At 37.3% G+C, this 26419-nt stretch overlaps 1 protein-coding gene across 1 annotated transcript in view; it reads left to right on the forward strand.

Moving 5' to 3' along the window:
- The window catches only part of ADGRG6 (adhesion G protein-coupled receptor G6), a 110865-nt gene that overhangs the window by 70305 nt on the left and 14141 nt on the right, over window positions 1–26419 (forward strand). Inside the window, exons 9-20 of the mRNA XM_066546899.1 lie at window positions 4536–4678; window positions 5381–5495; window positions 8522–8583; window positions 9969–10176; window positions 10638–10803; window positions 14055–14195; window positions 17233–17349; window positions 18445–18490; window positions 20167–20273; window positions 22995–23122; window positions 24422–24690; window positions 26275–26389. Coding sequence (XP_066402996.1) covers window positions 4536–4678; window positions 5381–5495; window positions 8522–8583; window positions 9969–10176; window positions 10638–10803; window positions 14055–14195; window positions 17233–17349; window positions 18445–18490; window positions 20167–20273; window positions 22995–23122; window positions 24422–24690; window positions 26275–26389 — 1617 coding nt within the window. The remainder of the gene's footprint in view (window positions 1–4535; window positions 4679–5380; window positions 5496–8521; window positions 8584–9968; window positions 10177–10637; window positions 10804–14054; window positions 14196–17232; window positions 17350–18444; window positions 18491–20166; window positions 20274–22994; window positions 23123–24421; window positions 24691–26274; window positions 26390–26419) is intronic.

The raw sequence follows: 26419 nt of genomic DNA on the forward strand, positions 1-26419 counted from the left end.
TTCCTTTTGAGTGACTGAAGAATGATACCTTCTTAGTCTCCTGCTGAAGCTCCCTGCCCTTTTCCAGCTTCCAATGACTTATTTTGTCTTTCCACTGACTTTAACTAGATTTAGTGAAGATCTGACATCGTTAGATGCCATTTTTAGAAAAGCAGTGTATTGGGGAATAGGGTTTTCTTCATTGTTCCAGAACATAGTGCAAGTGTAGCCAAAAACCCATTTCAGCAAAGACCAGCTGTTCCATGTGAGGGATTCCAGTCCTTTCTGGTTTGACTTTGCAACATTCTCTTGTAATGAATAGCCTTCATACCAAATTATCACATATTAAAAGTGCTTTCTGTTGAAAGGCTGTAGTTGATTGTATTCCCACACCAGATCTGCAAGGAGGAGCAAGACCCAGAGACACAAGCCAAGGCATGCGGCGTGACCATGGTGCTTGCAAAATTCTTCTGCTACAATGGTCATTAACTTAAAAGGAAGGCTTAGGATGCTTTTATTTTTAGTAGTCCAAAAAGTAGCTGCAATTTTTAGTTTTGTGTCATGAAGTCTCAGATTTTATATTCTAACTATAACATCACCTTCTCCAGAGAAAGGAAACTCTTTATCCTTGACATTTCTTTGAATGTGTCTGTTAAGTCATATTTTTTTTGCTCTCTGTTTTGAACACTTTAATGTGTTGCAGTCAAAATCACCTCAAGTAAAAGATTATTTGCAACATAGATGCTTCTGTGGAATTCTTTTAGTTTTCCTCTGCTTTCAAACTTATTTCTGTCTTACTCTGTGAGTTTTCTAACATTTCATCTGCTCTTTGTATTGCATCTTCACTGAGTGACTTATGGAACAGTCAGCTCTTTTTTGTCTGTCCAGTTAATGTGAAGCAGTTAAAACTGTTACTGTCATATTTTCTGGAAAAGTTCCTTTGCTCGGGATTTCTCTCCTGGGAAGCTGGGAAGCCTCAGATAAAAAAGAAAATGATAATTATCTCATTGCTTTGCCTGTGTTTTGCTGCTTTAAAATGTATTTGGAGATTGTTTATCCAACAGGTGGTTGTTTCATTAGTTTCACGTGAATTGTTTTAATTTAATAACCAACCACAGTCAAGCTGTGTCCAAACTCTAGAAAGAGTCATGAGTTTTCATTATTGTCTTTTAACTTTCTGTAAATATCCTTTCTCTATTGTTTAGTATAGTTTAATATAATATTCTTTAATATAATATAGTATCATAAAATAATAAATTAACCTTCTAAAAACATAAAGTCAAATTCATAATTTCCTTTCTCTATCTAAAAAACCCCACAAATATGAAATAAAACCTCACAAGTGACTCTGCAGGCCTACCTGTGTGGCCAGTCTTCAGTTATAGCTATCCATCACCACTTATCTTCAGAGACAACATAACCATGAGATTAGTAAAGAATTTAATGTTGACATTTGAAAACTATTTAAAATATGCCAGGGTAGTCAGCTCTGAAATTCCCAGGACTTTTAATGGAAATTAAGATTCTGCAAGTATTTAGTTTCTTTAAAAGTAGTTGTTTATATTCTTTAAATCAAGTTATACTAACTCTGAAGGAAATTAACAGTGACTTGTGAAACACTTCAACAACAGTAATTCCGTATTAGTTCAGCCCATCTAGTACAACAGAAAGGACAAATGTGCATTGCTAATTATCCGCTGCATCTCTCCAGGTGCAAGGCAGCCTGTGCTGCAGGGCTCGTGTGGTTTGTTAATCCTTCCTCCGGGCTCCTCGCAGGGCGCAGCAGCGTAACCACAGCCCGTGTGTAGGCACACTGTCCTGGAATAGCTCTGAGTCACGCTGCCGGAGAAGAAAGCTGGCTTTGTGGCCCGGGCCATGGCAGCTCAGGCTCCACCACCGCCTCCTGTGCCTCTGATGAGGATGCAGCTTCATAAATTGCTCTCTGAGCCAGCATAGCTTAACAGACCAGGACAAAGCGGGATAGACACTGGTCTTCCCAAGCTTTCCTGCTTGCTCCAGCTGTCACCATTTCAGTCAAAGAGAAGAGAAACATACTAATCCCTGTTGTGTTTAACTACACCACTGTTCATTTTTTAAAATTATATTGATGGCAGTAATGTTGGCAGTGCAGGTTACTATAGAGGGTGTGGAATTTGTAATTGATTACTGCTGTGAGAATCTATCTGCCTTTATATGTCACACAATGAAAGATTTAAAGTTGGGTGTAGCTAATCCAGTGACACGAGCAGAGCATGGCAGTGTTGCCATTTATTTGAATGCTGGCCTTGAGAATTTGGTCTTCACCTTTATAATGTTTTCTCTCTGGGATCTGAGTGTGACAAAAGTGGAAGGAAGCACTGAATTTCATGTTGTGTCAGCTGTCAAGTTACAAAGTATTTATTTAGTCTAGGAAGCTAGCATGAGTCATTCTGAAAAGTTTGTGGAAATTGTTTTCATCATATTATGGAGTAGGCTCTTATTATACGGTATACACGACCTGTGCTTTAAGAGTTTCTCAGAAAACAACAGATTGGTTTAAGAGATTCTTTTTGCCAGTGCTTCACAATCAATACTTTTCTCTGTAATTTTTCAATATAACTGCAACCAGTTCTACCTCATCTATCATTATCCCTTCTATTTTGTTGGCATTGTCCTTCCTCACAGGTATGGATACTAAATATCATTTTGGTTAGTTGGGAATCCTGAAACAGGCAGCTAAGCAGTAGTGGTGACTGTTCAGAATGTCTGTTCTGCAGCCAGAGTGCTGAGGTAGGGAGTGGCATCAGTATATTAAGTTTTCCTCTCCTGAAGTAAAAGGAATAGATGACTGAAGCCAGAATCTTTTAGGAAAGATGGTTAAATGCCAGGAGACTCTGGGGCTGAAGTACTGGAGGGCTGAAGGAATTGGCAGTCCTGTAGGCAATTTCCATACTTCTAAAAATAAATGTTGTAATAAATTTGTGCTTGTAACATATCTGAGGTATAAAGAAAAAGCCTGCTAATGCATATCCACCCTACTGAGGCTATTTGCCATATAGATGTTAAACACCCCACAGAGACCAAAGGAATGTTAGGAGGAACTCAGTATCTCTGGGAGCATGAAAGGAGAGACCTGGCCTGAGATAGCTGGAATTTCTCTGCTAAAATACATCCACTGGGAAAGGAGAAAGCCAAGCCTGCAGGTGGTCACATTTTTATCTTTCTTCTCCAGCAACATGTAACCAGTAAAGCAGTGAATATGTCAAGAAAATTAGACACATCTGTAAAGTGAAGTTCTGAGCTGTCATCATGGGGATGTCTTTCTGAAAGACTTTTTTAGTTGAAGTCCTGGTCTGTCTAGGAAGGACTACCTGAAAACCCTACTGGCCCTCTTCAGCACCTCTACAGATTTTTTTCTGCTATTCTTCTTCCCATAGTCCACAAGCCCCTTTAGCTCGCTGTTGCTTTCTTGTGGCACAGGGGGCCACAGGTGAAAGCACCCCTGATGGGTGTGTGCCCTGCTCACTGTATGTGTGCTGGCAGTGCCACTGCTCCCCAGGCTGCCAGGAACAGCTCACACACTCCAAAGGTCTGTCTTTATTCAGGCTGATGGGTATCCAAAGGCAAGGCTAAGATGAAGACAGCCCAAAGCATGTTTGCTTTTTCCTTTTTTCCACATTTTGGCTTCCATGGACATCCAATGTTCCATGCTTTAGAGGCTTACCTCCTGCTAGCCAGAGCCAAGTAATGCTCTTGGGTACCAACATATTCTCATCTCCAACAGTTCCTTTTGTCCCAGGAGGAAATTTCTGTGCCTTCCACTCTGAGCTTATTTCCTGTGTCCTGCTAGAACTGGTTTGCTGTTCATTATTTCCCTTCCAGAAAAGCAATGTTTTTGGACAAGGGTGGGACCTGTTTTATTTTGTTTGCAGGAAAGAGTCTTGGGCACTTTGAACTACTTCTGATGTCCAAGAAAGTAGCAGTGGGCTACAATACAGAAACAGCTATTAGTGCTCAAACTTCGATTAGTCATCTGAGGAACTCGACTTTCCTAATTATGACTAAAAGCTTCAGAAGTATGTCAGGTGTTTTTCACTCCTTAAAAAAACTTAAGAGATTTAAATGTTAGTCATCTGTTCTTTGTTAATCTCCTAGTCTTTCTCTGTATTCCAGAGGTGTATCCTCTGGAAGATGACTTGTCCCACCCTGACAAGTTTTGTGAGGTGGGCTGAATCAGCTCTTAAGTTCCTAAGCCATTAGCAACCAGATGTTTAAAATTAATTAGAGCCCATTTAGAATTTACAACTCTATGGTTTCATCTACTGAACTCTTCTGAAAACATTTTTTAGCTCTTTTGATGAGATGCTTTTTAAAGGTAACTAGGAGATGAAATTTCCCAGCCATATTTTCTTGTCATGGTCCTATATATACAAAACTATTAATTTACAGATAATGAGCAACACTGTTTTGGTGACACTGTTCCATACTCAGAAAACCAGGGTTTGTAAGATATTTTTATTTCCACACATTTGGCCTCTGCTCTCCTGACTGAAACACTTGGATAATTTTCTTTGCAGTTTCAGTGCTTTGGCTCTTCTGGTTTATAATTCTACCAACAATATCAATTTAGAAGAGGAGGACATCCGACAGAAGCTCATAAGTAATAATCGAACCATGGAAGAGGGATATCAACTTCATACTGTGGATGTTGATCCAGTGGGTGAGTAGCGTTCAGCTTTGTTACACAACAAATTTTTTTTTTTGCTTGTTCATAAATAAACGTCTTCTATGTTAAAATAATTACACATTTCCAAACAGTATGATGGTTTCAGATTTTAAATTGTCCCTATAAACCTAGTTGTTCCACTAATCTCAAAGAGCCATGCTCAAAATACCACTTTTAATGCAAACAAAGTTGTCCAAATTGCTTTAGTCAATGTCTTGCTGTCTGGTTAAAAGAGGCTTGGAGGTTCCTGACAGCTCCTCTGGTGGTTTGAGGATAACAAAATATGCGTTACAGCCAGAGCTAAAATGAGACATTTTGGACCTCTAAGGCCCCTCATCCCCACTTCTCAATGGTGTTTGTATTTTGGGCTACAGTTGCCCTTAATCAATCTTCTTTTAGCTCTAATCTCTTCCCATTCAGCTTGTAGCAAAGATTGCCCTTCCTTTGGAAGGGAGGAGGTGGAGGCTGCTGGAGTGCAGATGGATGCAGCAGACACATTTAAGTCTTGCCTTTGAGCAGCAGCAGCGGGGATGATTCCCTATTGTGCACCCCTCTACTGCCACTCTATTGCAACAACCAAGAATTTCATTTTAAGACAATTTTGTGCTGTAGGCTGGTTGATGAGCTGAGGACAAGAAATGGAAGATGATTAGGTGAAGAAATTTGCTATTAACACTGATATACTAATTTTTACAGAAAAATGTTTAGCTGAAGAAAACCCTCCAAACTATTTTTGGCCAGATACCAGGCCTACTGTGACCAACTTCACATTTTGCCACGGGAGCTCAGTTCAGACTGCATCAAGAACCTGGTAGGTGTTCAAATATCTGAGAAGCTGAGTTGTTTCTCATGCAACTTTCTTGTTATATATAGGTATTATTTTGTTATATATAATGGTTGTTGTTGGCTAGTATTGTATTTCAGGAAGATTTTTTCTATACCATGAGAGATTAGGGAGGTGCAGTAATATTTTGTATTTCATTGATAAGAAAAAATCTCATCTACCACTTCTGTAGGGCATATTGGGGCCCACAATTAATACATGTTCAACATGACTATAAAAATGAAGTCTTCTTACAGAATGAAACTGTTTTACTCAAGTCACAGAATCATAGAATGGGTTCAGGTTGGAAGGGAGCATAAATATCTACTAGTTCCAAACCCCCCTGCCATGGGCAGGGACACTTCCCACTAGACCAAGTTACTCAGAGCCCCATCCATCCTGGCCTGGAATGCTTCCAAGCATGGGGCATCCACAACCTCTCTGGACAACCTGTGCCAGTACCTCACTTCCCTCAAAGTAAAAAAATTTCTTTCTAATATCTAGTTGAAACCTAATCTCTTTCAGTTTAAAACCATTTTCCATTTTCTGGTCACTACATGCTCTTGTAAAAAGTCCCTGTCCAGATCTCTTGTAGCCCCCTTTAGGTGCTGGAAATGCCCCAGAGCTTTCTCTTCTCCAGGATGAACAACCCCAACTCTCTCAGGTTCTTTACAGGAGAGGTGCTCCAGCCCTCTGATCATTTTTGTGGACCTCCTTTGGACTTGATCCAGCAAGTACACATTTTTCTTATCTTGCAGGCCCCAGAGATGTATGCAGCTGCATGCAACCAGGATGTGGTTGGCTTTCTGGGCTGCATCTTCCACCAACATCCCCAAGTCCTTCTCTTCAGGGCTGCGTTTAATCCCTTTTCCTCCCAGGTCTCCAATTGTGCTTGAGATTGCCCTGACTCGCATGCAGGACCTTGCACTTGGCCGTGACCTTTATGTTACCGTACCCAAAGCTTCAAATTTGCTACCACTCCACCACTACTATCTAACTTGTGCAAGAATTAGACTAAAATTCTATGAAGATGAGACGTGTATTTGGTTTAATGCAAAACACCTCATCTCATTAGGGGAAAAGTAAAAGAAATTGTGTAACAAATATTTTGCCAGTAGTTAGTCATAACTGAAGGTGGGGATAATCTTATGCTTAAAGATTTGAACTTGAGTTTTTAAGGTTTAAGAAATTTTCCCTAATATAAGGGGTTTTTTGCAAACATCTACAAAAGACTTTGACTCTGTATGTCCATTTCCCATTTGTAAAAGGGGAATATTATTGCTTCTGTTTATATATTACCAAAGTATTATGGCTTTGATCTCCTTTGAGTGTCTTAAACATGCTAATGATGATGCAATATTAATTAATTGCTTCAGTATTTAGGAAGATTACTTATTAAATGCAATATATTAGTCTTATCCACCCACATTGCATCTGGAACATGTTCTGAGAAGACCAGATCTCTTACTTTTTCCAAATAGTATGGTAACATGGATATGAATCAGCTTTGAGTTTCAGTGCCAAACAGGAAAGCAACCCACATTATACTTAAATAACTCACTTCCTCAGCCTCCTAATCTTGTACAAGAACTGATTCTGACTGACCAACTTTTGTTGTAGAGTGAGTAGTGCAGAAATCAAGTTGTTTTTATGTCACAGCCTCAGAATCAATAAAAATTTAGGTTTCTGGCCTTGCTGTTCAAGTATTGCTTATCTTTATTATTCATTCGTGGTCTACAAATGATTGTGTACAGCACTTCTCATTTAAAAAAAAAAAATTCCTGTGTTCTGCCCTGTGTTGTGCCTTCCTGTGCCTCCACAAGCTTTTGCCAATATGGAACACTGGTGGGATTTGTTTGGAGAGAAGAGGAAGCTCTTTTAAAAGTCTCTTCTAGTCATCTGCATTCCACAGTAGATGATTACCTGTGCTGTTGCAATAAATGTGATCAGCTGAGGAATAATGTTATTTTATCATGTGCTGAGTAAAGGGATAAAGTTTTCCCCTTTACCATCCTTCCTTTTTCCATGCTGTGATAGCATGATTGTCTTTAAAGAAAACTGAGGCAAAAGTGTTTTCAGTTTTGGAGCCATTTTTATAGGGTGGCAAAGGCTGAGGGAGCTTGGCCTGTTCAGCCTTGAGAAGAGATGACTGAGGGGACCTCATCAATGTCTATGAGTATCTGAAGGGAGGGTGCCAAGAGGATGGGTCCAGGCTCAGTTCAGTGGTGCCCAGCAACAGGACAAGGGGCAGTGAGCAGAAACTGATGCACAGGAAGTTCCACCTGAATGTGAAGATCTTATTTACTGTGTGGATAAGGACCAGAATAGATTACCTGGAGAGGGTGTGGAGTCTCCCTCACTGGAGTTACTCAAGAACAGTCTGGACACAATCCTGTGCCATGTGCTCTGGGATGACCCTGCTTGAGTTGGGCAGTCAGACCAGATGACCACTGTGGTCCCTTCCAACCTGACCCATTCTGTGATTCTGTATTTTGCTATGGTAAGGCTTTAGAAAACAACCACAAAAAAGGAATCTTTATATCTGCCCCTAACTTTGGACCTGGATCCAATAGTTACCTACCCTAGTTTTCATTGGTGGAATAAATTTATACCTTCACATGGCTCCTGTGCATGTTCTTATGAGAGGCAGTATGTCTTGCTATGGGCTAGATCAAATCCATTTATATCAAGGAGAAATTATAGAAACAGCATATGCCTAGACCATAATAGGGGCATAATAGTTTGTGTCAATATTTGGGTCTTTCCTGAAACACAAAGCCAGAATTTCCACTGAAAAACTATCAAGCACTACCTTGTAACAACAAGCACTATCTTGTAATCAATCATATACTTCACTGTCAAGTATATATATTGTGTTTCACTAGGGGCCATGTTGCTATGAATATTGGGAATTGAGAAGAGTGGACCACTGTGAAACCTACATAAGAATTATGAAATATTTATATAATTTTGTTATGATATTTCATGTGAATTTTCTCATTCTCCCTCTTTAGCTATTTGGGTCTGCAGAATTATACATCATACTGGGGTCAACCTGATCTTAGAAATTGCACAGGTGGGTATATTAGTGTTGGTCTTTGGAAGAATATGTTTTCTCTTTATGCTAAGTTGTTTAAAAATATTTCTAAAAATCAGTGCAAAGTAAATAATTAAACTCTGCAGAAGTGCACCCAAGTTCAATTCAACTCACCCATTTAGAGCTCTAGAAAGCAATTACTGAATTAAATCAAACTCTTCAGGCAATTTAATCAAGAGAAAAGGAAGGTGGTATCTTACCTCTATTTGATATTCAAGTTCGGAAAATTTTTAAATATTTTGAATGCCTGCTAGGGGAAAGGCTCCTGCTCTCTTCACTGGACTTACAATCAGATATTTGCAGATTTATTCTCTCTTTCTAAAATACCCTTTTATGTCATTTTGGCCATAAAAGAGTAATAAAATAAAAATATAACAATGTTATGGTCCCTTTTTTTAGTGCCAAAGCTAGTGAAGAGAATTATACAGTCACATGTATAATATGCAGAGCACCTACAGTAAGCTCTTGCTCTGAATTCCTGTCTTGGAGAAGCCTCTTTTGGTGTGCTAGGGAGCCTGGCTGCCTAACTCAGTCAATTGGGTACTTGCACTCAAATTATATGAAAAACATCATGTCATGTAAGATGTAAAATGAACATTCCAAAGTAAGTATATCAGAAAAATGTATTATAAAAAACAACCCACAGTTGAGAAACTAAAAAGGATGATCTTTCAAAATGTTATTTGCAAATTCCATTAAACTTTAAATGTTTTGGTGTTGTTATAGGTTAGGGTTTATATTAGTTTTCTTTCCAGGTGGCATTGAAATTACAGTTTAACATGTTTTGCCATTGGACATGCTATCAAACTTTCCTTATCAGGAAGATTCTTCTCATGAAATTTGCTTGTGTTGTGCTTGCCAGGACTCTGACAAGTAAGAGTAGCATCCTCTGAAAGAAGTGAAGCATTTGCAAGGGGGTCAGACTTTCTTCAGAAAGCTTAAAAGAGTGAACACTTTTTCAGTAATAGAGACTTTGGATGCAGTTCTTTCACTTCAAGAGTGAAACTTTTTCCCAGTGGAAAAGAAAGGATAGCATAAGGGGGGGGAAAAAAAGAGATACTATCCATTGTATTCCTCTCTTTTTCATTCAATCCTCCCTTTCTAAAATAGTTCTGATTTACAAACTCAAATCAAAACAAAGAAAAGAAAGGCACAGCCAATGCGGATAGTATATAATCAGCACATTCTGTATACTTTTTTAAAAAAAATTTAAGTTTGACAAAATGATGAAATCCTATGTTCATTACATATACCATAGAGCATACCCTAGCTTTCAATAGTGATGATAAAAATTTGTATTTCTAGACTACTTCAGGACTGTAATGCATTATTTTTGCTTTTTGCTTGATTCTGTATGCTCACAGAAAATGCAGCAGATATTGCCAATCAGCTTCTGAATCTCACTGGTGAGGGGCAGCAGCTGACCTCAGACAAAGTAAATGACGTTGTGCAGAAGCTCAAAAAAATTGTGAATGATGAAGAAATTGATGAATCTCTGGGTTCTACCGTGGTGACAATTTTTTCCAATATTCTAGCCAGTTCAGACAGTGTATTGGCAGCCTCATCTTCAGAGTAAGTATTTCTGCATTTGAGAAAAGCTTTTAAGAGCAACCTGTAAGGCTGTAAGGATTCATTCTTACATGTATAGACAAACAAGAAAATCAAAGTTTTCTGATTTCCATCAAAAACAATTTTTCAAAACAGATACACAAATATTTCTTCTTTTAGTGTGCTTGACAAAGTATTTGGATGGAAAAGAAGTCTTTTGATACATGACACAGCATAGATATAAGTATTGTTGGAAAATTATTTCAGGACCAGTAATATGTAGTCACACAGTTTCTGTCAGTCAAAAGCTTTTGTTTTCAAGAGACATGCATAAATTTACAGTCCAACAGTCTCCTTGTGAATACACAGATGGTAATAGAAGCATAGTAACAAGAGGATCATCTTGTTATGTGAGGGGCATGCAGAGCATAGGTGGGGGTTTTTCTGTATTCAGTTTTCAGAGTAATTTTTATTTCTGTTTTTAGAGCTCTAAAAACTATTGATGCCTTGGCTTTAAAGATCCATTTTGCTGGACCATCCATGAGTATTTCAACACGAAATCTCGCACTTGGAGTGTCTTCTATAAATTCAACTTCATTCAAAGGTGGTGCTTTCAGCGTCAGTCCACAGAATAATGCATCTGATTTCCAGGTACAGAACAAGCAGCTGTATTTGGACATGAAATGTTTTGTTGTTCCAAGTGTGTTTACTGTGGTTCCTATAAATCCACTTACAACTCCCAGTTCTCCCCCTACTTTCTATTTCCTTTTTCCTACAATCATCCAAACAGATAACAGATTAATGTAGTATTTCCTTGAGTGACAGGAAACACAGATAAACTCACATTCCATGCAGATAAAAAGTAATTTGGCTTATAAATCCACAACACACTTGACCTTTTTTTTTAGTTTTGTGGGGGTTTTTTTCTAGTGAAAAAGGAAAATAACCTTTAACAATCTGCGGTACTGACCACTGTACAATATCTAACAACTCTTCTGATGTCTTTCAGCTTTAAAATAAAACACCTATATATAGGTATCTACATATAGATTTCTGCAGATATAAAAGTTCTTCAGCTTTCCAGTAGTTTAAATATTAAGTGCTAAAAGAAACCTAAGTCTAATCCAGTTGTCCACATATAGGTTGATTGGCTTGTACCATTTAGGATATCTGAGGCATTCAAGTCATTCATGTGGAGCTTTACCTGCCTAGATATAAAAAATAAAATGAACAGAGATCACGCAAAATTTAGGAAGGTCTCCAGTGCTACAGGATCTAGACAGGGTACTATAGTTAAGATATTTATCATCACCTCAAAAATATTTTTTCTTTCCTTTTTTTCCCATAAATAGAAAAAAAACAGACATCTTAATATTTGAAATACCGCTTGAGAAGCACATGAGCACCAACAGGATTTTCCAAAGGTCCTTTTGAAACCAGTAGTGATGAGGTGCCAAAAATTTATAAATTTCACTACATCTTAAGACACCTAAAAGCTTTTAAAAATGCAGTACATTTTAATTTTTTTCAGTTAAATAGGAAGTCTGTGACTGAGGTAATGTAATGTCAGTTTCCTGGGTGTTTAACCATTCAAGTACAGTGAGTCTTACTTGGAGAAACACATAGAAAATATTACACGGAAAGAGAAAAAAATCTGCTATCATTTGGGCCAGAGGAACTAAAACTGAATTCAACAAAATATGGCTTTATATAAACAGTTAAAGACTAATCACTAGAGTATAAGTATTGTATGGAAACAAAATAATTCCTGCTGCAAACTGGCAACACAACAATCCTAATAAATGTCTGATCATTTTATAAAACATGATATACTGTAAAAATCAAAACAAGAATGAAGACAGGAAAATGTCTACTTCCTAGAAGAAGTAGTAGTAATATAATAGTCTTTAGGACTTGTGCATATATGTAAACTCTGGATCAAAACTCAAATGCTTTTTTAAATAGATAAAAATAGATTTAATGTACTTGAGTTTTCACATATCTATATTCCTAGATATTTTAGTTAAAATTCCTTTGAATCAATTTTATCAGAAATTTTTGGTGATTGTAAATCTACTTTTGTTTAACTCTCATATTAATGAAGCTTAATAGCTGTTTGTGAAGCTGAATAGTTCTTTGTTATCAAAGGAATGTTTCTCCTGCAGATTTCATCCTTTATTTATGGAAAGAGGAAAGGAAAATTCTGAAGCCAGGTTTTAGATGATCATACATAGAACAGGAATTACCATCTGTGGCTTGAGGACATCCAGGAATTTTCTCGTCCAGGAATCATTTATTACAGCACTGTCTAAATAATCATAAAATCCAAACTTCGTCAAATTATTTATACTGTTCCTATTGGAACATGAGCTTCTTTTCAGACTTTCACATTTCCAACAGCTGATTGAGAATTCTTAGCATCCTTCCTACCAGAAAAGTTGCAGCAGCTGTGGGCACCATTTATATTTTCCATGCCTGTCAGAAAGATACTTTCTGTCCCTGCTGAAGGGAGATTCCCTTGTGAAAGCCCACGTTTTTCACCACTGTAGTGATGATCTATCCTAGGCTCATCAGGGAACATTAAACTCTTCAAGCTGTATGTCAGAATGTTTCCAGATATTTTTTTTCTTGTATTTTTTTCTTAAAGTAGATACCAAGCAAATTTATCCATGGCAATTTGGAAAGATTCTATTTCAGTCCCCTGTGTCTTTATGTTTCTTGCCAAAACTTTGACTAAGTTAGGTTTTGGTGATTCATATTATTAAATTGTTCCTGTAATATATCCATGCTTCTTTGGAGAAGCCTCTTCTACCCTGTTTGCAGACAGTGCCTAATGGGACATCTTTATCACGTACACACTTTCTGTTTACTGTGGCAGAATCAACCTCTGAAAACCTGGTCTTGAACTGCATTTATCCCTGTCAGGAGATGTCTGTGAGCTACTTCTTACTGATTTCCAAGGGTGAATAATCTGTCAGTAGCCTATGACTTTTAACTTTCTATGCTAATGATGCTTTTAGAATGACACAATTGTCCATGAGAGGCATAAGTACATGGCCAGGATGCCTCTGGGGAAGTCAGTAGTGGGAGTTCCCATATCTCACAGTAAATTCTGAAGTGCTTTTACTATAGAGTGAGCTGACTTTACTATACTGTGAGCTGGCTTGTTCCCCTTCCTTCAATGGATATGGTGGCACACCTTGAGTAGGCCATGGTGGAAAGTGATCAGTCACAGAATTGCTAATAAAATGCAGGGTTGCATCCTCTTATTTCCTACTCACTTGTTATATTCCTGGGCCACAGAGCGCTTTTAGATTTCTGATACATTGCCAATAAAGATTAGATTTATATGATGTCAGAAAGTGTCTTTTTTTGTGTTACAGAGCACAATAAATATGGAAAACTGACAATAATAATTTTTAAATCTGCTTTCCAGAGAAACTATAAAAGCTCATAAGAAAATTATTTCAGATGTGCAGATCAAGGCAACTAATACAATTTAATAAAGAAAGATTCAGAGCATATCTTTTAGTTCTCAACATTGTTTGCTATGAGGAAAAGTATTTTGAATGCTGCTAGAAATGGTTCTGACTGTTGTAATTACCATTTCATTGTTTCCAAATCATCATTATAGCAGTGGAGGAGTTTGTTTCTTTGTTGGTTTTATCTAATATCTTTTTGTAGCAGAAGGCTGATCTCATGCTGGAAAAGTGGGAAACCTCCCTAGCCTTTAAAAAGTTTATTTATTGCATCAACTCTAACATAGTCATTTTAGCATTTTAGTGTTGATTGGTTCTAGTCCCATATCTAGATATTTCTGTTTAAGAGTGTGAACTCAGTTGTGGACAACAGATGGTTTCTTTACTGTTTGAAGATGTTCTCCTGTTGTTTTTATTTAACAGATAGATTTTGACAAGGATCAGACAAGTGCCATCGCTTCTGTTGTTCTGCCACCAAGTTTACTGAAGAATTTAAGTCAAGATGAGTTTGAAGTTATATCCAGGGCTCAGTTTACTTTCTTCAATAAAAATGGTCTTTTTCAGGTAAGCATTAATGTACTTGAAGTCACTACAGATAGAGTGAATCAAAGCCAGCTGCTAAAAGTTTCCTGTAGTGTAATCCTTTCACAGTATTTCATGAGTTACAGGAATTAAAAGATGACAGCAAATGTAGGCACTAAAGACAGTCATATGTTCAGAGCAGCAAAATAGTTGAAGTGCCCAAGTTGAGTTGAAGTCAGTGGTTTAACTGCAAATTCCTCTCACATGTGAAATAAAACTTTTCTCAGGGTAATCTATGGAAAACTGTATCCCAATTGCTTAAAATAGAGGAAAGCAGCAAAAGCATTTAAAAAAGCCTTTAATTCTGTTAAAATGCATTAATATAACTCCTTGATTTTCAGTGGAGACAGGTTCTTTTCTATCAGGAGGGAATTTGGCATATAACACTGCCAAGTACTCTCCTTTCCTTTTAAGAGCTGGTTAGCAGTCATATCCAGCTGACTGCCCTGTATTCAGTTGGGAACCCCAGGCTGATGGTTAGGAGCCAGAGGATTTTTGTTCATACGTGTATATATATATACACACTGTTCTTTTCATATCTGTGTTCTCATAAGCATACCATATTTTAATAGGAATAAGGAGAACAATACTTGTACCTGAAACCTAAACATGCTCAGGTAGATTTGATGTTTTATTTTTCGTGTCTTATCAAATGGTAATTGTAAATAGTGCCTGCATGGTAGGTGCCAAAAATGTTTGGAAGAGTTTGCAGCTTGGAAAAAGAAAACCAAAACCACAGTTATTGGGGAAAAAAAAAGAGTTAATTAAGAAGGAAACATTGTTTCATGGTGAACTGTAGAACGTGTCTCAGAAGACTTGAGTTTGTTTTCCCATCAGTATTTCAAGTGACCTTTGGCTCTTGTGCATCCGCAGAACTCCATAGTATTGTATTGTCCCTATATTATCGTTTTTATTGGCAGTGTATCCAGATTCTTCAGATAATCTAGGCAAGAAAATACCCATGACCCACAGTTGCCTTCTGAAATACACCCCAAAGTATTTTTATTTTAAATTGTATTCGTTTTAAGCCTGCTTTTGAGAAAAACAGGATGAATATCTTTAATAAAAAAAAAAACCCAGAAGAATACAGATGAAGGCTGGTCATAATGGCATAAAATCATATGAAGTCAGAATGTGTCCCTTAATGGTGCCAGAATGCATTTCTAAGTGGTACTTAATAAGCCATTGAAAAACAAAGACCATAAAAATTGCACCTTAATTTGCAACTAAAATGCCTTTCATTTTTTATGTGTTTTTCAAAGTCTTCATGGGTGATGTCTTTAACACAAGGAATTAAAAATGTGCAATCCTTACATTTTTAGGAAGTCTAAAAATAAAGGAAGTTAAAGAAAAAGGGGATTAAAATAAGGCTTACAAATAAACTCCACATGCCATCTCAAACCAAATAACTTTATCCATTAAGTATAAGAGCATTTTATTTGTATTGCAGTTCATATTTCTTCCATGTGCAATTACGAATATCTCAATGCTATTAGTTGTCTTCCTTAAAAGTATTCAACATAACAGTGAAGCATACTTTGAAGTATTGGAAGTGGGCATTATTGTATTGCAGCTGAGAAAATTCCATTAAGTTTTGGCTTGTAATTCATTATAGATGGTTCCCTTACTTAGAGGGCTATATAAAAGCTGTTCAGGGTGGGATTCACTTCACCAAACACAGGTGTGTTCAGTGTAAACATCTGTGCCTGAGCTGTTGAACTTCAGCTGAACACAGCCTTATGGCTAAATAAGTAGAAATCTGTATTTTCCTTTAAAGCACATATAAGAATACATTAAATTGCCTTCACTAAAGGGACCAACTGTGTCTCATTTTTCTTATCTGCTACAGACAGAATGCATTGAAACCTGTGGAAATATGTCCAAGGACTTTCATAGACTTTGTTGGATGCTCAAATTTAGGTGGTAGCCAAGAGACTTTTTCTTGTCTGAGTACTAAAGAACTGCCTAGAGATTTGCATTTTCTTTCCTCTTCAGTTTTTAAGGTTTTAGGAAATTTTGCCACAAAGCTCCAGTATAATCTGAAATACTGTGTCTGAAAATTCTTGGATATGGTTCTTGGGAAATAAAATACTCTTCTCAGGATAATATCCACCTAATAACAGAAGCTATTGTGTCTCTCATGAGTGGTGGGATCTCACAAGCCCAGTGCTGAGCTGAAACCTGATGTCTTGTTATGTTAACAAAACTCCTAAATGGAAGGAATCAAGGGTTCAGGAGTTTGGCAGACCAGATTTTGGGAGGGAAAGTGAGTGGCAATAGAAGACTTTATTTTACCTAAGATCTGCCACAGGCAGTAACCTAGCTTTCCAACCAGGCATGTAAATGTGCAGGTTCCAATAGAAGCCTATCAAAAGAAAAAAGCACTGCTAATACACTCCCATTTCAATAAATAATTAATTTCCAAGAAAACCACCTCTTCTGGAAAATTGTCAGCTGCAGGTTAAAAATCCTACTGGTCAATGATAATGTCAGAATTCTATTTCAATTCCTATCAAATAAGACCTTACAGAAAACGCTATCCCCTTCAGTATGTAACATTGCTTTGAATTTGTTTACTACTTCATAGTCATTCATTGTAAGATTGAGGGTGATTTAGCAACTATGTCCAGAAAATGGTTTATTCTCTAAAAACTTTGCATTTACTAAAGGACAGTATCAACAATAAGATAAGTGAGCTCGTTCATGCTTGTTTAGGGAAATGAGCTAATCATATCACGGGTTGTTATCTGCCACATTATAGTTATAATTTTGTTTGCCTTCTAGCCTCTCTCTATAATTGTGCCTATGCTTTATGGCTACAAGAAAAATAGGAAAGCTTCCATGAGGCTAACCCATAATTTGATTTTATAAACATAACATTCTTATATTGTGTGATCAAAAGTACAGAAATGCTGACAACTTACTTATTCTGGCACGCTGCAAAAAGGAAACTGTGTACTCTGGCTTTTATGTTATGTGCCATGTAAGCACTTAGTATATTTTTCTTAATCTCTTGAAGGATGCAGAAAATCCTGCCAATTTGACCAGTTTCGTGGTAGCATGCAGTATTGGAAACTTAACCATTCAGGATCTTCAGGATTATGTGAAGGTTACAATCAAGCATACCAAAATTCAGGTAAAACAAGACTGTTTATTCAGAGGAAGAGGAATGCAGATTATATATGGCAAAAGCTAAGATTATAATCTGATTTATATGGATGGATTTTGAGTAAGATCTAACTCAAATCAAAATGAAGAAGTCTAGGACAAAAGCATGCAAGCACAACACAGAAACAAATAATCTCTCCCATCCTCATACATTCACACTCCATTCATGACCTAATATTTATCTGCAAGACAATTGATTCTACCCCTCAGAAGCAATTTTGTGCCAATAACTGTTGGTGAAACCTTTGTTAATGACCATATTCATGACATAATTTATTACACTGTAACTTCATGATTACTTAAATTCTTTGACCAAACATTATTTGCACTGTTAATTGTTCCCAGAATTATTTTATGTGGTTTTCATCAGAGGAATGGACAGAAACACACTTATAAAAGATGACTACAGTAAATTTAGGGAAATACAGAACAAATGCAACCTTTTGGCACACACTGTTCCAGTTAGAAAATGTGTGAGCTTGACTCTGTTCTCAGTATCTAATTCAAAAGAGGCACTAGCACTTGAAACATTAAAGAAAATGTTAAAATGAAATACCTAAGTAAATTGTTTATGTAATGAGAAACTGGTTTGTAATTGTCACAGCTCAATTGACTTTGTCTTGCATTGCATTACAATGAATATTTTAAGGTGAGGCAAAACAACCTACACATCGGTTCAGCAGTCATTTGTACATTTTCAAGCTTTACGTAGAGGATTCATGAAGAAGCCCTAAGGCAGTAAACAGGTAAAAGTATTTAGATTATATAAAGACATGATATTCATGGATAACTTCAGTAACGAGAAAACATCATTATTCTGAGGATGTGCAAAGGGAACTCTTGAACAGTACATAGAAGCAGTGCTCTGGATTTTGCAATTTGGACAAATCCATTTTTCTAGCAGGAAAAAACTCTAATTTGACACTAGGCAAATTTTCAACAATCAAATTATATGGATTCTTCAGCTCATTAAATGAAAATATATGCATTGCAACATCTGTTGTAAATTATGAGATTTATGTCTGAAGAGATATACAAAGTCTACTTTTGCATCTGTTCTTAGGAAGATCCTAAACCTACCTGTGTCTTCTGGGATATGAACAAAAATGGTAAGTTTGAAAGTACTGTAATTTCTTTCATGAGGGGAATAATATGTCTGAGTCTTAAAATTGGTCACAGTATTGGCTATTTTGCTCACAAATCAATCCTTTCAGGATTCAATAAAGTCCACTCAATGAAGTGTATCATTTTTTCTGGGTAACATAGTTACTTGTAACAGCAAATTTTAAATGCTCCTTTTTAAAATTTGTTTTTAATGTAAATGTTTTTAACATTTAGAAATTTTCCATTAAGCTTTTCCAAATTTTTCCCGTAGCTGCAGTTTTTCTCTGCTCTGTCTGTATGAGCAAATTAAATTATAATGCTACTCAGACACATGAATGGTTCTTAGCACACTTTTAACTGCTCATTTTTTAAAGAACTTGGTTATATAGGTGTAAGATTGGCACTGTTACAGATTATAAGCTTTTATGGTCACATATGGAGACACAAGCAACATAAAGCAACATTTTTAGACCATTCTTCATCAAAGACTGGTCACTACTGCCAAACCTGTGTGTGGTGTTTTATTCAAGCTCTTAATCCTTTGCACAAAGTCGTTCTCTGGGATGAATTTCCAGATGTCTCTGTTTTAGAGATCACTGCTGAGAAGTTTCTCTTCCTTACAATGAAAAAGAGCTGAGGATTTTGAATGGAGAGGTTCAGTACACAGAGTCTTGCAAGAAATAAAATTTAACATCCAAATTTGTAATTCAAAGTAGGAAATACAGACTGAGCAACTGAGGAGAATTCAGGAGGATTAAAACGAGCAAAAAATCATAAAAACTAGTTAGGAAACTGAACTTAAGAATCACATTAAAGGAGAAACAGGGAGGGAAGAAACTATTCACAGTGGCTGCTTGAGTGGAGAAGAGTTTTAAGTGGTTTCGGAACATCTTCACAGTATTTTGGGAGAATGTCTTGAATTTGAGTGTTTGATTGTCTTGAAGTTACAGAGCAAATTAGGCTGGATTTTTTCAAGAGCCATGAGAAAAATGTCTTTAAGAGTCAGAGAATAAGAACGATTTCACAAAACTAACTTGTATTTTGGCAGGGAAAAAATGAATAAAGAAACACTTTTTATTTTTCAACATTTAATTTTTAAAACTAAAATCTTTCTACTTGTTTTTCAGAATGGCTTTTTCATGTGGGGTGGGTTGGGAATAGTTCACTTCATGTTTTTCTGTAAGGCCGCCAGAGATCATTGGGATTACCCATTCTGAGCTTCTGCATTACATGCTGCAGAGAGGAAGGGTGGGACCCTGTGCTCCTGGGCTGTAAAAGCTTTCATGTGCCTGAGGATAGATGAGTGGGAGGCAGGCAGGTGTAGTCATCACATCAGAGGGGGGAAGAGGAGTTCTAAAACCATCTTATTATTGGGTAAAACTAAGGCGTGTCTTAATGCGCGACCCATGTCTCACTCACTAACCAAAAAAGATCCCTACCTTTATTATACATCTTCATCTGTTGCTTCTGCTCAGTAGTCCATTTCTGGGCACTCATCTGGGGTGATTCTTTGCAGAAACTAGGAAATCTGACACCTGCTTCTCTTGCAGTTGTTTTTAATCTGGCTCATTCAATTTGAGAAAGCACTTCTGCATTTGCACAGGATGAAGTGAGAAATCTTCTAAAAGAGAGGTTGACATGTGTTTGTTGGATGTCAGTTTCTCATGTTTCATTTCCACAGGTGGCAGTGGTGGCTGGAACCCTGCGGGCTGCCTGGTGGATGCAGAGTCCAATGAAAATGAAACTGTGTGCTTATGCAACCACCTCACACATTTTGGGGTCCTAATGGTAGGCAAGCTCACTACTCACCATGTTACTTTTCCCAGGAACAGCAACACAGCTTTTATCTGGTGGCAAGACAACTCTCATTTTTGTTACTTGGGTTCTTTCTTTTGCATATAATTTAAAATAATAATAATAATACATTACTTCCCCCTTATTATCATGAGTTATCTTGTCATAACAAAGTAGCTAGTGATAAGGATTCAGGAATGAGATAATGAATAAAGTTAGCATTGGAAGAATATTATTGTTGTTGTTATTATTATCACTATTAAATTCTTTAAAAGTGGCTAAATATTATTTTTTAAATAATTAAAACATACCCATGAGATTTTTCTATGTTTCAAAAATACTGTGCCACAAAAGACCTGAGATTGAGACTTCTGAGTGATACCAAAATACAAATAACATATTATAACATCCAGCTTAATATAACTAAGGCCCAGTACTAATATTTCTACTAGAGAGACAGGAGAAAAAAGTGATCTTAATGAGTCCTAAGTTTCAGGGTATCTCTGACATATCCCTTAACAGTATAATCTGACAAAATGACCTGCAACTGAGGAAGGAGGTGTGGAACATGAGGGAAGTGAATTAGAAAGTCTATTTGAAATTCCCAGAGTGAGAAAGTGAGAAGTTGCTTGCAGGAGAAAAAGGGAAAAAAAAAGCATGAGAAATAGTTAGAAATGCTGTTTTCAGAACAAAAAGAAAAGCGACTTTCATTGTAGGGAAAAACAGGGAAAGAAAAACATCCTCCAGACAGCCGAAATAGTAATGAGGATGAAAAGTCAAGGGAGCACAATAATTCTCTTTCATCCTTAGATAGAAAGGCTGACTTGTCCCTTGCAAATCTGGTTCTCAAACTTGACAAGATTTATCTAATGTCATCAACTGTGAAGTGGCACCTTTTGCACAATGTGTAAACCCATATTGGCTGTTTTCTTACTTGGCTTTACTCAGTTTTGGGGATCCCTAATGTTAAAGGCCTTCTCTCGGAAAAAGACTGCTCCCAGAGCACTGGTACAGAACACGTAGCCCATGTTCTGTCAGAGCCTTAAGCAAAGTCTCCTGACTGGGTGGCTGGCAGAGCAGTGTCTGTCCAGGAGATGAAAGAGGGAATCATATGAGGCACTTCAACCTCAGCAGCATAGCCTCCAGCCTTCAGCTGCCTCCAGCAATTTCCACTTGTGTTTTCCAGAAGAAAAAAAAATCCCAACAGGAAAAAATGGAATAGTGCTATCTTTTCTGAACTTTTGGTTGTTGTTTATGCTCAATAATGGGCTGATACATTTTTTTTCCAGCTGAAATTAACATTCTTTGGCCTGTAAAACATAGCTGCAGAAAAGATGTTGGCTCCTGGTCACAGCAGGAATAATTCCTAAGTGGAAGTATTTGGGGTTAGAAGTAACATGTGGCAGTGTCAAATAGGACTTAAACCACACAAGGGAGCCACATACCCTGACTTTTTCAGCTTTGGCCTTCCAGACCCTTCTTAATAGAACTGCTCTCGTCACATCATGCTGAGATGTAGATATGGAAAAGCCACAAATTTTGTCTTCTTGCAAGCTAAATTATGGTCTTGTTCCACTTTTCATCCCCAAAGGGATTAAGAAAAGGCTTTCTTTAGGATATATTCAATGAGCCCCTTCTCTTCCCTGAATGCTTCAGTGGCAGTAGGAAATAAGGCAGAAGGTCTTTGAATTTGGGCTGCATTCCAATAGATTTTTACGTAGTTTTGACCATTCTAGTTGCTTTTCCATTTCAATAATTTTTTCTGACTTTAATTTAGATACTAAGTTATTTCCAAAAAACAATCTCCTTATGTATAAATAAACTGTCATATAAGGCTGGTATGGATAGTAAGAAAAACCTGCTCCTGCCTTTTCCTACAAAACATGCAAAGTTTTATAGCATTTAATGTTTCTTTTTGCTAGAGACAACAATGAAAATGACTGTAGAATTGACATAACCAAATCTTAGTGTTTGCACACATTTTCTCCACAGTGATATAAATCCAAACACTCTTAAAAAAAGGAAATAACACTGACATTCATTCTCAGATGGTACCATGTGACAGTTACAGTTAGAAAAAAAAAAGAAAATCCTTAGAATTTTGTGAAGCAGAATCCTGCTTCATTTCCAGTTTTTTTTTCCTGTTGTCTTTATCACTACTTTTCTGACCAATTATATTTAAAAGTGTAGTTCTTATATCAAAACAGACTCTAAATCCAAAATGCAATAGTTTGCCCTTGGTTTCACCTGTACATGATTAGTTGCATCGATTCCTATAACAAAAAGGCCAAAAATTCCCTACAATGTTGCACATTTCAGTGTGAATACTTTTAAGTTACATTTTTCTAAATCTTACATCTTCTGAAAAAGAGTTGTATACAAGCAACAGAATTAAAATTTGGACACTGGAGACTTTTCCTGAGAAGGACATTTCAATTCCTAGTACTGAATTATAAGGATCAGAATCAGACTCTATCTGCTGTTCCCAGAAGTTATAATACTTAGAGCACAATGTTTTGGAGAGCTGTGGGAAGGAAGTGAGAGGTGTAACAACTATAGACCGAGAACACGCAGCAAAAATGAACCCCAGTGTCAAGGTTACAGTGGTATTGCCAGAGTGCTTTTCAGTTTTACTCGACCCATTACCAAGAAAGAGTGCTGTGCTCACAGCAGAAGTGCTGCCTACAGCCAATGTCTCTTCCTTCTCTCTCACAGGACCTGCAGAGAGCCGTGACGCAAATCGACCCACAGAACACCAAGGTCCTGACCTTTATCACTTACATAGGCTGTGGAATATCTGCTATATTTTCAGCTGCAACTCTTCTGACATACATTGCGTTTGAGTAAGTACTAATTCTGTGAAGAACATCACAAAGAAGTACCTGTATGTGCAGAATAAAATAAGTTAGTTACGTGGTTAGCGTGGTTTATTTCCCTAGGAGGGGAAGTCCATGGCAGAAGAAAAAAATCAAACCTGCAAAATCAGGGTCACAGTGTTGTAAAGTGGAAACTTTTTCAAGGGGACAGAAGTTCAGAGTCTTTCTTCCAGTTTCTAATGTGTTGTGCTGCTCAGACCAGGGAATAAGAGGAATGTGTATCAAAATGTTCCTTCTGGCAAGACAGAATCCTCTAGATTTTGAACAGATGGATATTATTCTAAAATTGTCAAACAGGCTTTTTATTAAAAAAAACCCCAAAGCTTGCCTATGTGAGCATAACAATTTCCAAATTTAAAAAGAGAAATTTCCAACTAGAGCAATTACATTCTATAGCCCTTAAGACAGAAGTCAGAAGAGATAAAATGAACATAAATTTCAAGTGTTAAAACAGTTTCAACAGAAGTCCTGCTGAAGTGTGAAAGTGACTCAAGAGAAAGCAAAAATTTTGAAGTGTTACAGTTCTGTGAACAGTGAAAAGAGAAAATGAAGTCATGTCAACACAAAGAAAGCATTATGCCAGTAACAGGGCAGGACATAGTAGCTGCTAAAGGAGGATAATTTTCTGGGGACAGGAGGGGGAAGGGGGCTGAAGAAGGGACTTTTCAAGTTTTAAATATCTTCAGTGATTGCATTCCTATTACGTTACCTATGGTATGGTGTTCTGGTTCAAGTTGGTAGAAATTGTTTGCTGCCCCTTATTATGCAGATTTCAGTGGGGATCAGTTTAAAAAAATTACAATTTCCGCTCTTCCTAAGAGACTATTTAAAAACAAACAGAACACCACATCCACTGGACAATATATTCCAAAAACTAAGCTAACATATAAGGCCAAATATGAATAGAACACAGAGGACCTTCTGGTCAGCTATACTTTTTTTTGTTTTCATTTAAAATAAAAAGTACTGGTTTATATTTAATTTAAAGGTTTGGGGTTTTTTTAATAAAAAAATCAGTTGTTAAAATATTGTAGCAGTTAATTAGCTCATCATGGACCCAAAGAACTGGTAGCTTACCCCCACACACAGCTGAAACCTTCAACAATCCCACACAGAGATACACACCACTATGTCTTATTGCACAAACTGAGCTGGAAGGGGTTCCTTGCGCTTTTATTGACTTTGTGAAGGGGTAAGCCCAGCTGCAGGAGGTGGTTCATGTGATTGCAGCAAGTTAATCATGTGCACGTGTGCTTCTCTCATTAGGAAGCTACGACGAGATTATCCATCCAAAATCCTGATGAATCTGAGCACAGCCCTGCTCTTTCTTAACCTGATTTTTTTGCTTGATGGCTGGATTGCATCCTTTGATATTGATGGCCTCTGCATAGCTGTGGCTGCACTTTTGCACTTTTTTCTTCTGGCCACCTTTACATGGATGGGACTGGAAGCTGTTCACATGTACATTGCTCTAGTGAAGGTGTTCAACACGTACATACGGCGATACATACTGAAGTTTTGCATCATTGGCTGGGGTGAGTTCACTAGATGCAATATTTACATAGGATGGATGCTGTTGTATAAAATGTTTTTCGTAAATGCTGCTATATAAAAGCTCTCTATCAGGAATACAGAGTAGAATTTATATCAGTGTGTGGTTTCCTTCCCCAGCCTGCAGCAGTGCCGGCATGCAGCCAGCCCTCTCTGTCACCGAGTTCCCCCCTGTGCTTCTGTGTAAATACACTCTCACTGGCACTCCCCACCCAGGGCAGCTCCCAGCCCCAGAATGAGTGGAGAGACCAGATAAACTGGTCTTGTTTTCCAAAGAGGCCAGAGTGGGAGAGGGGAAATGTGAGTGCTGTGTCAGAGATGGAGGACTGTGTCACACAATGAATGCAGAAACTTTTGTAGTTACTGCAAAGCATATGGAGGTTTTGCATCGACTTTCAAAAACTTTAATTCCAGCTTAAATTTTCTTGCCAACAAGCACAAAGCCTATTGTGGAATCACAAACAACCAAAATTTTCTGAGATTCAGCACTGTGTTTAAACCACCAAGAGATTCTGGCTGCCCTAAGCAATGTACACAGCAGGACAGAAATGGAAAAAGTAATACTGAAAAATAACTACAAGGCTCAGGCAGCAAGACTTATTCTTCATTTTTGTCTGTATCAGGAATCTGTGGTTTCTCCCTGAATGCACATATTGTGTTTGAAATCATACAACACAATGCAAAGCCATTAACCTTAGGCTAGAACACTGACCTCAGTGCAGCTGATAATTGATGTCTTTCCATTGGCAACTAGCATCCTCTTGGCAACCTCAGCAGAGGACAAGGACTGAGTGGTCGGAAAAGCAAATTAACCTCTTCCCCTTTGAATCTATTCTGTTATAGCAAGGATAAGACATGTAAATAAGGCATATCAGGAAACATGCATTTCTTTTGTGTGAGCTGTACCTTTCTGCAGAGTTTTCTTCTGCATAGTTGTCCATTTTCCCAAATACACCCTCTACTTTTTTATTAAGAAATACATAGTTTGCTTTATGGAAGCAAGGGGACCACATATAATATGTATAGTGCTGTAGAAGATATCTAATATGGTGTAGATAATATAATGTGGTTGAGAGAAGCAGTGGAGAAATTACAGATTTAAGTTCATGTTCCCCAGTTATGCAACTTTATGAATTCACATTAGCACAAAAAAACACCTCAAAAAATTCCTACTACCATTCCTCCACTAGATCCCATTTTTGGAATAATTTGTTAATCTTTTCATTGTATAATGAGAGCCTGTGTGCAGCTGCAAATTTAACTTTGGGCAATTAAGGGATATTATTTTACTTTAGTTAATTATTTTACTTTAATTTCCTTATCACATACCAAACTTCTCCTACCTTACAGAACATTACAAGGCTTATTCATTAATGCCTGTTAATTGTTTTGATAGTTCTATATATTTGTACTGTTTGGAAAATTGTTTCCTTCTACCTTCTCAGTGCAGTTTTCTCAGGATGCTGTGCACTAAAATAATAGGGATAGAGATATCAGTAATTCAGCTTAGCCCGGTGAATTTGAAAGTTTAGGAGATTTGACAGCTCGTGAGTTTTCTTGTGTTACAGGTTTGCCAGCTCTGGTGATAGCAATTGTTTTAGCAAGTGCTAATACAAATGCAAGTCGTATTTATGGCAAGCAGTTATATGGCAGAGATGCAAGCGGGCAAGGAGGAGATGACTTGTGAGTATTTCTTTAGATCTCTTGAAATTT

The sequence above is a fragment of the Molothrus aeneus genome, chromosome 3 (assembly GCF_037042795.1).
Source record: "Molothrus aeneus isolate 106 chromosome 3, BPBGC_Maene_1.0, whole genome shotgun sequence".
Classification (NCBI taxonomy): domain Eukaryota; kingdom Metazoa; phylum Chordata; class Aves; order Passeriformes; family Icteridae; genus Molothrus; species Molothrus aeneus.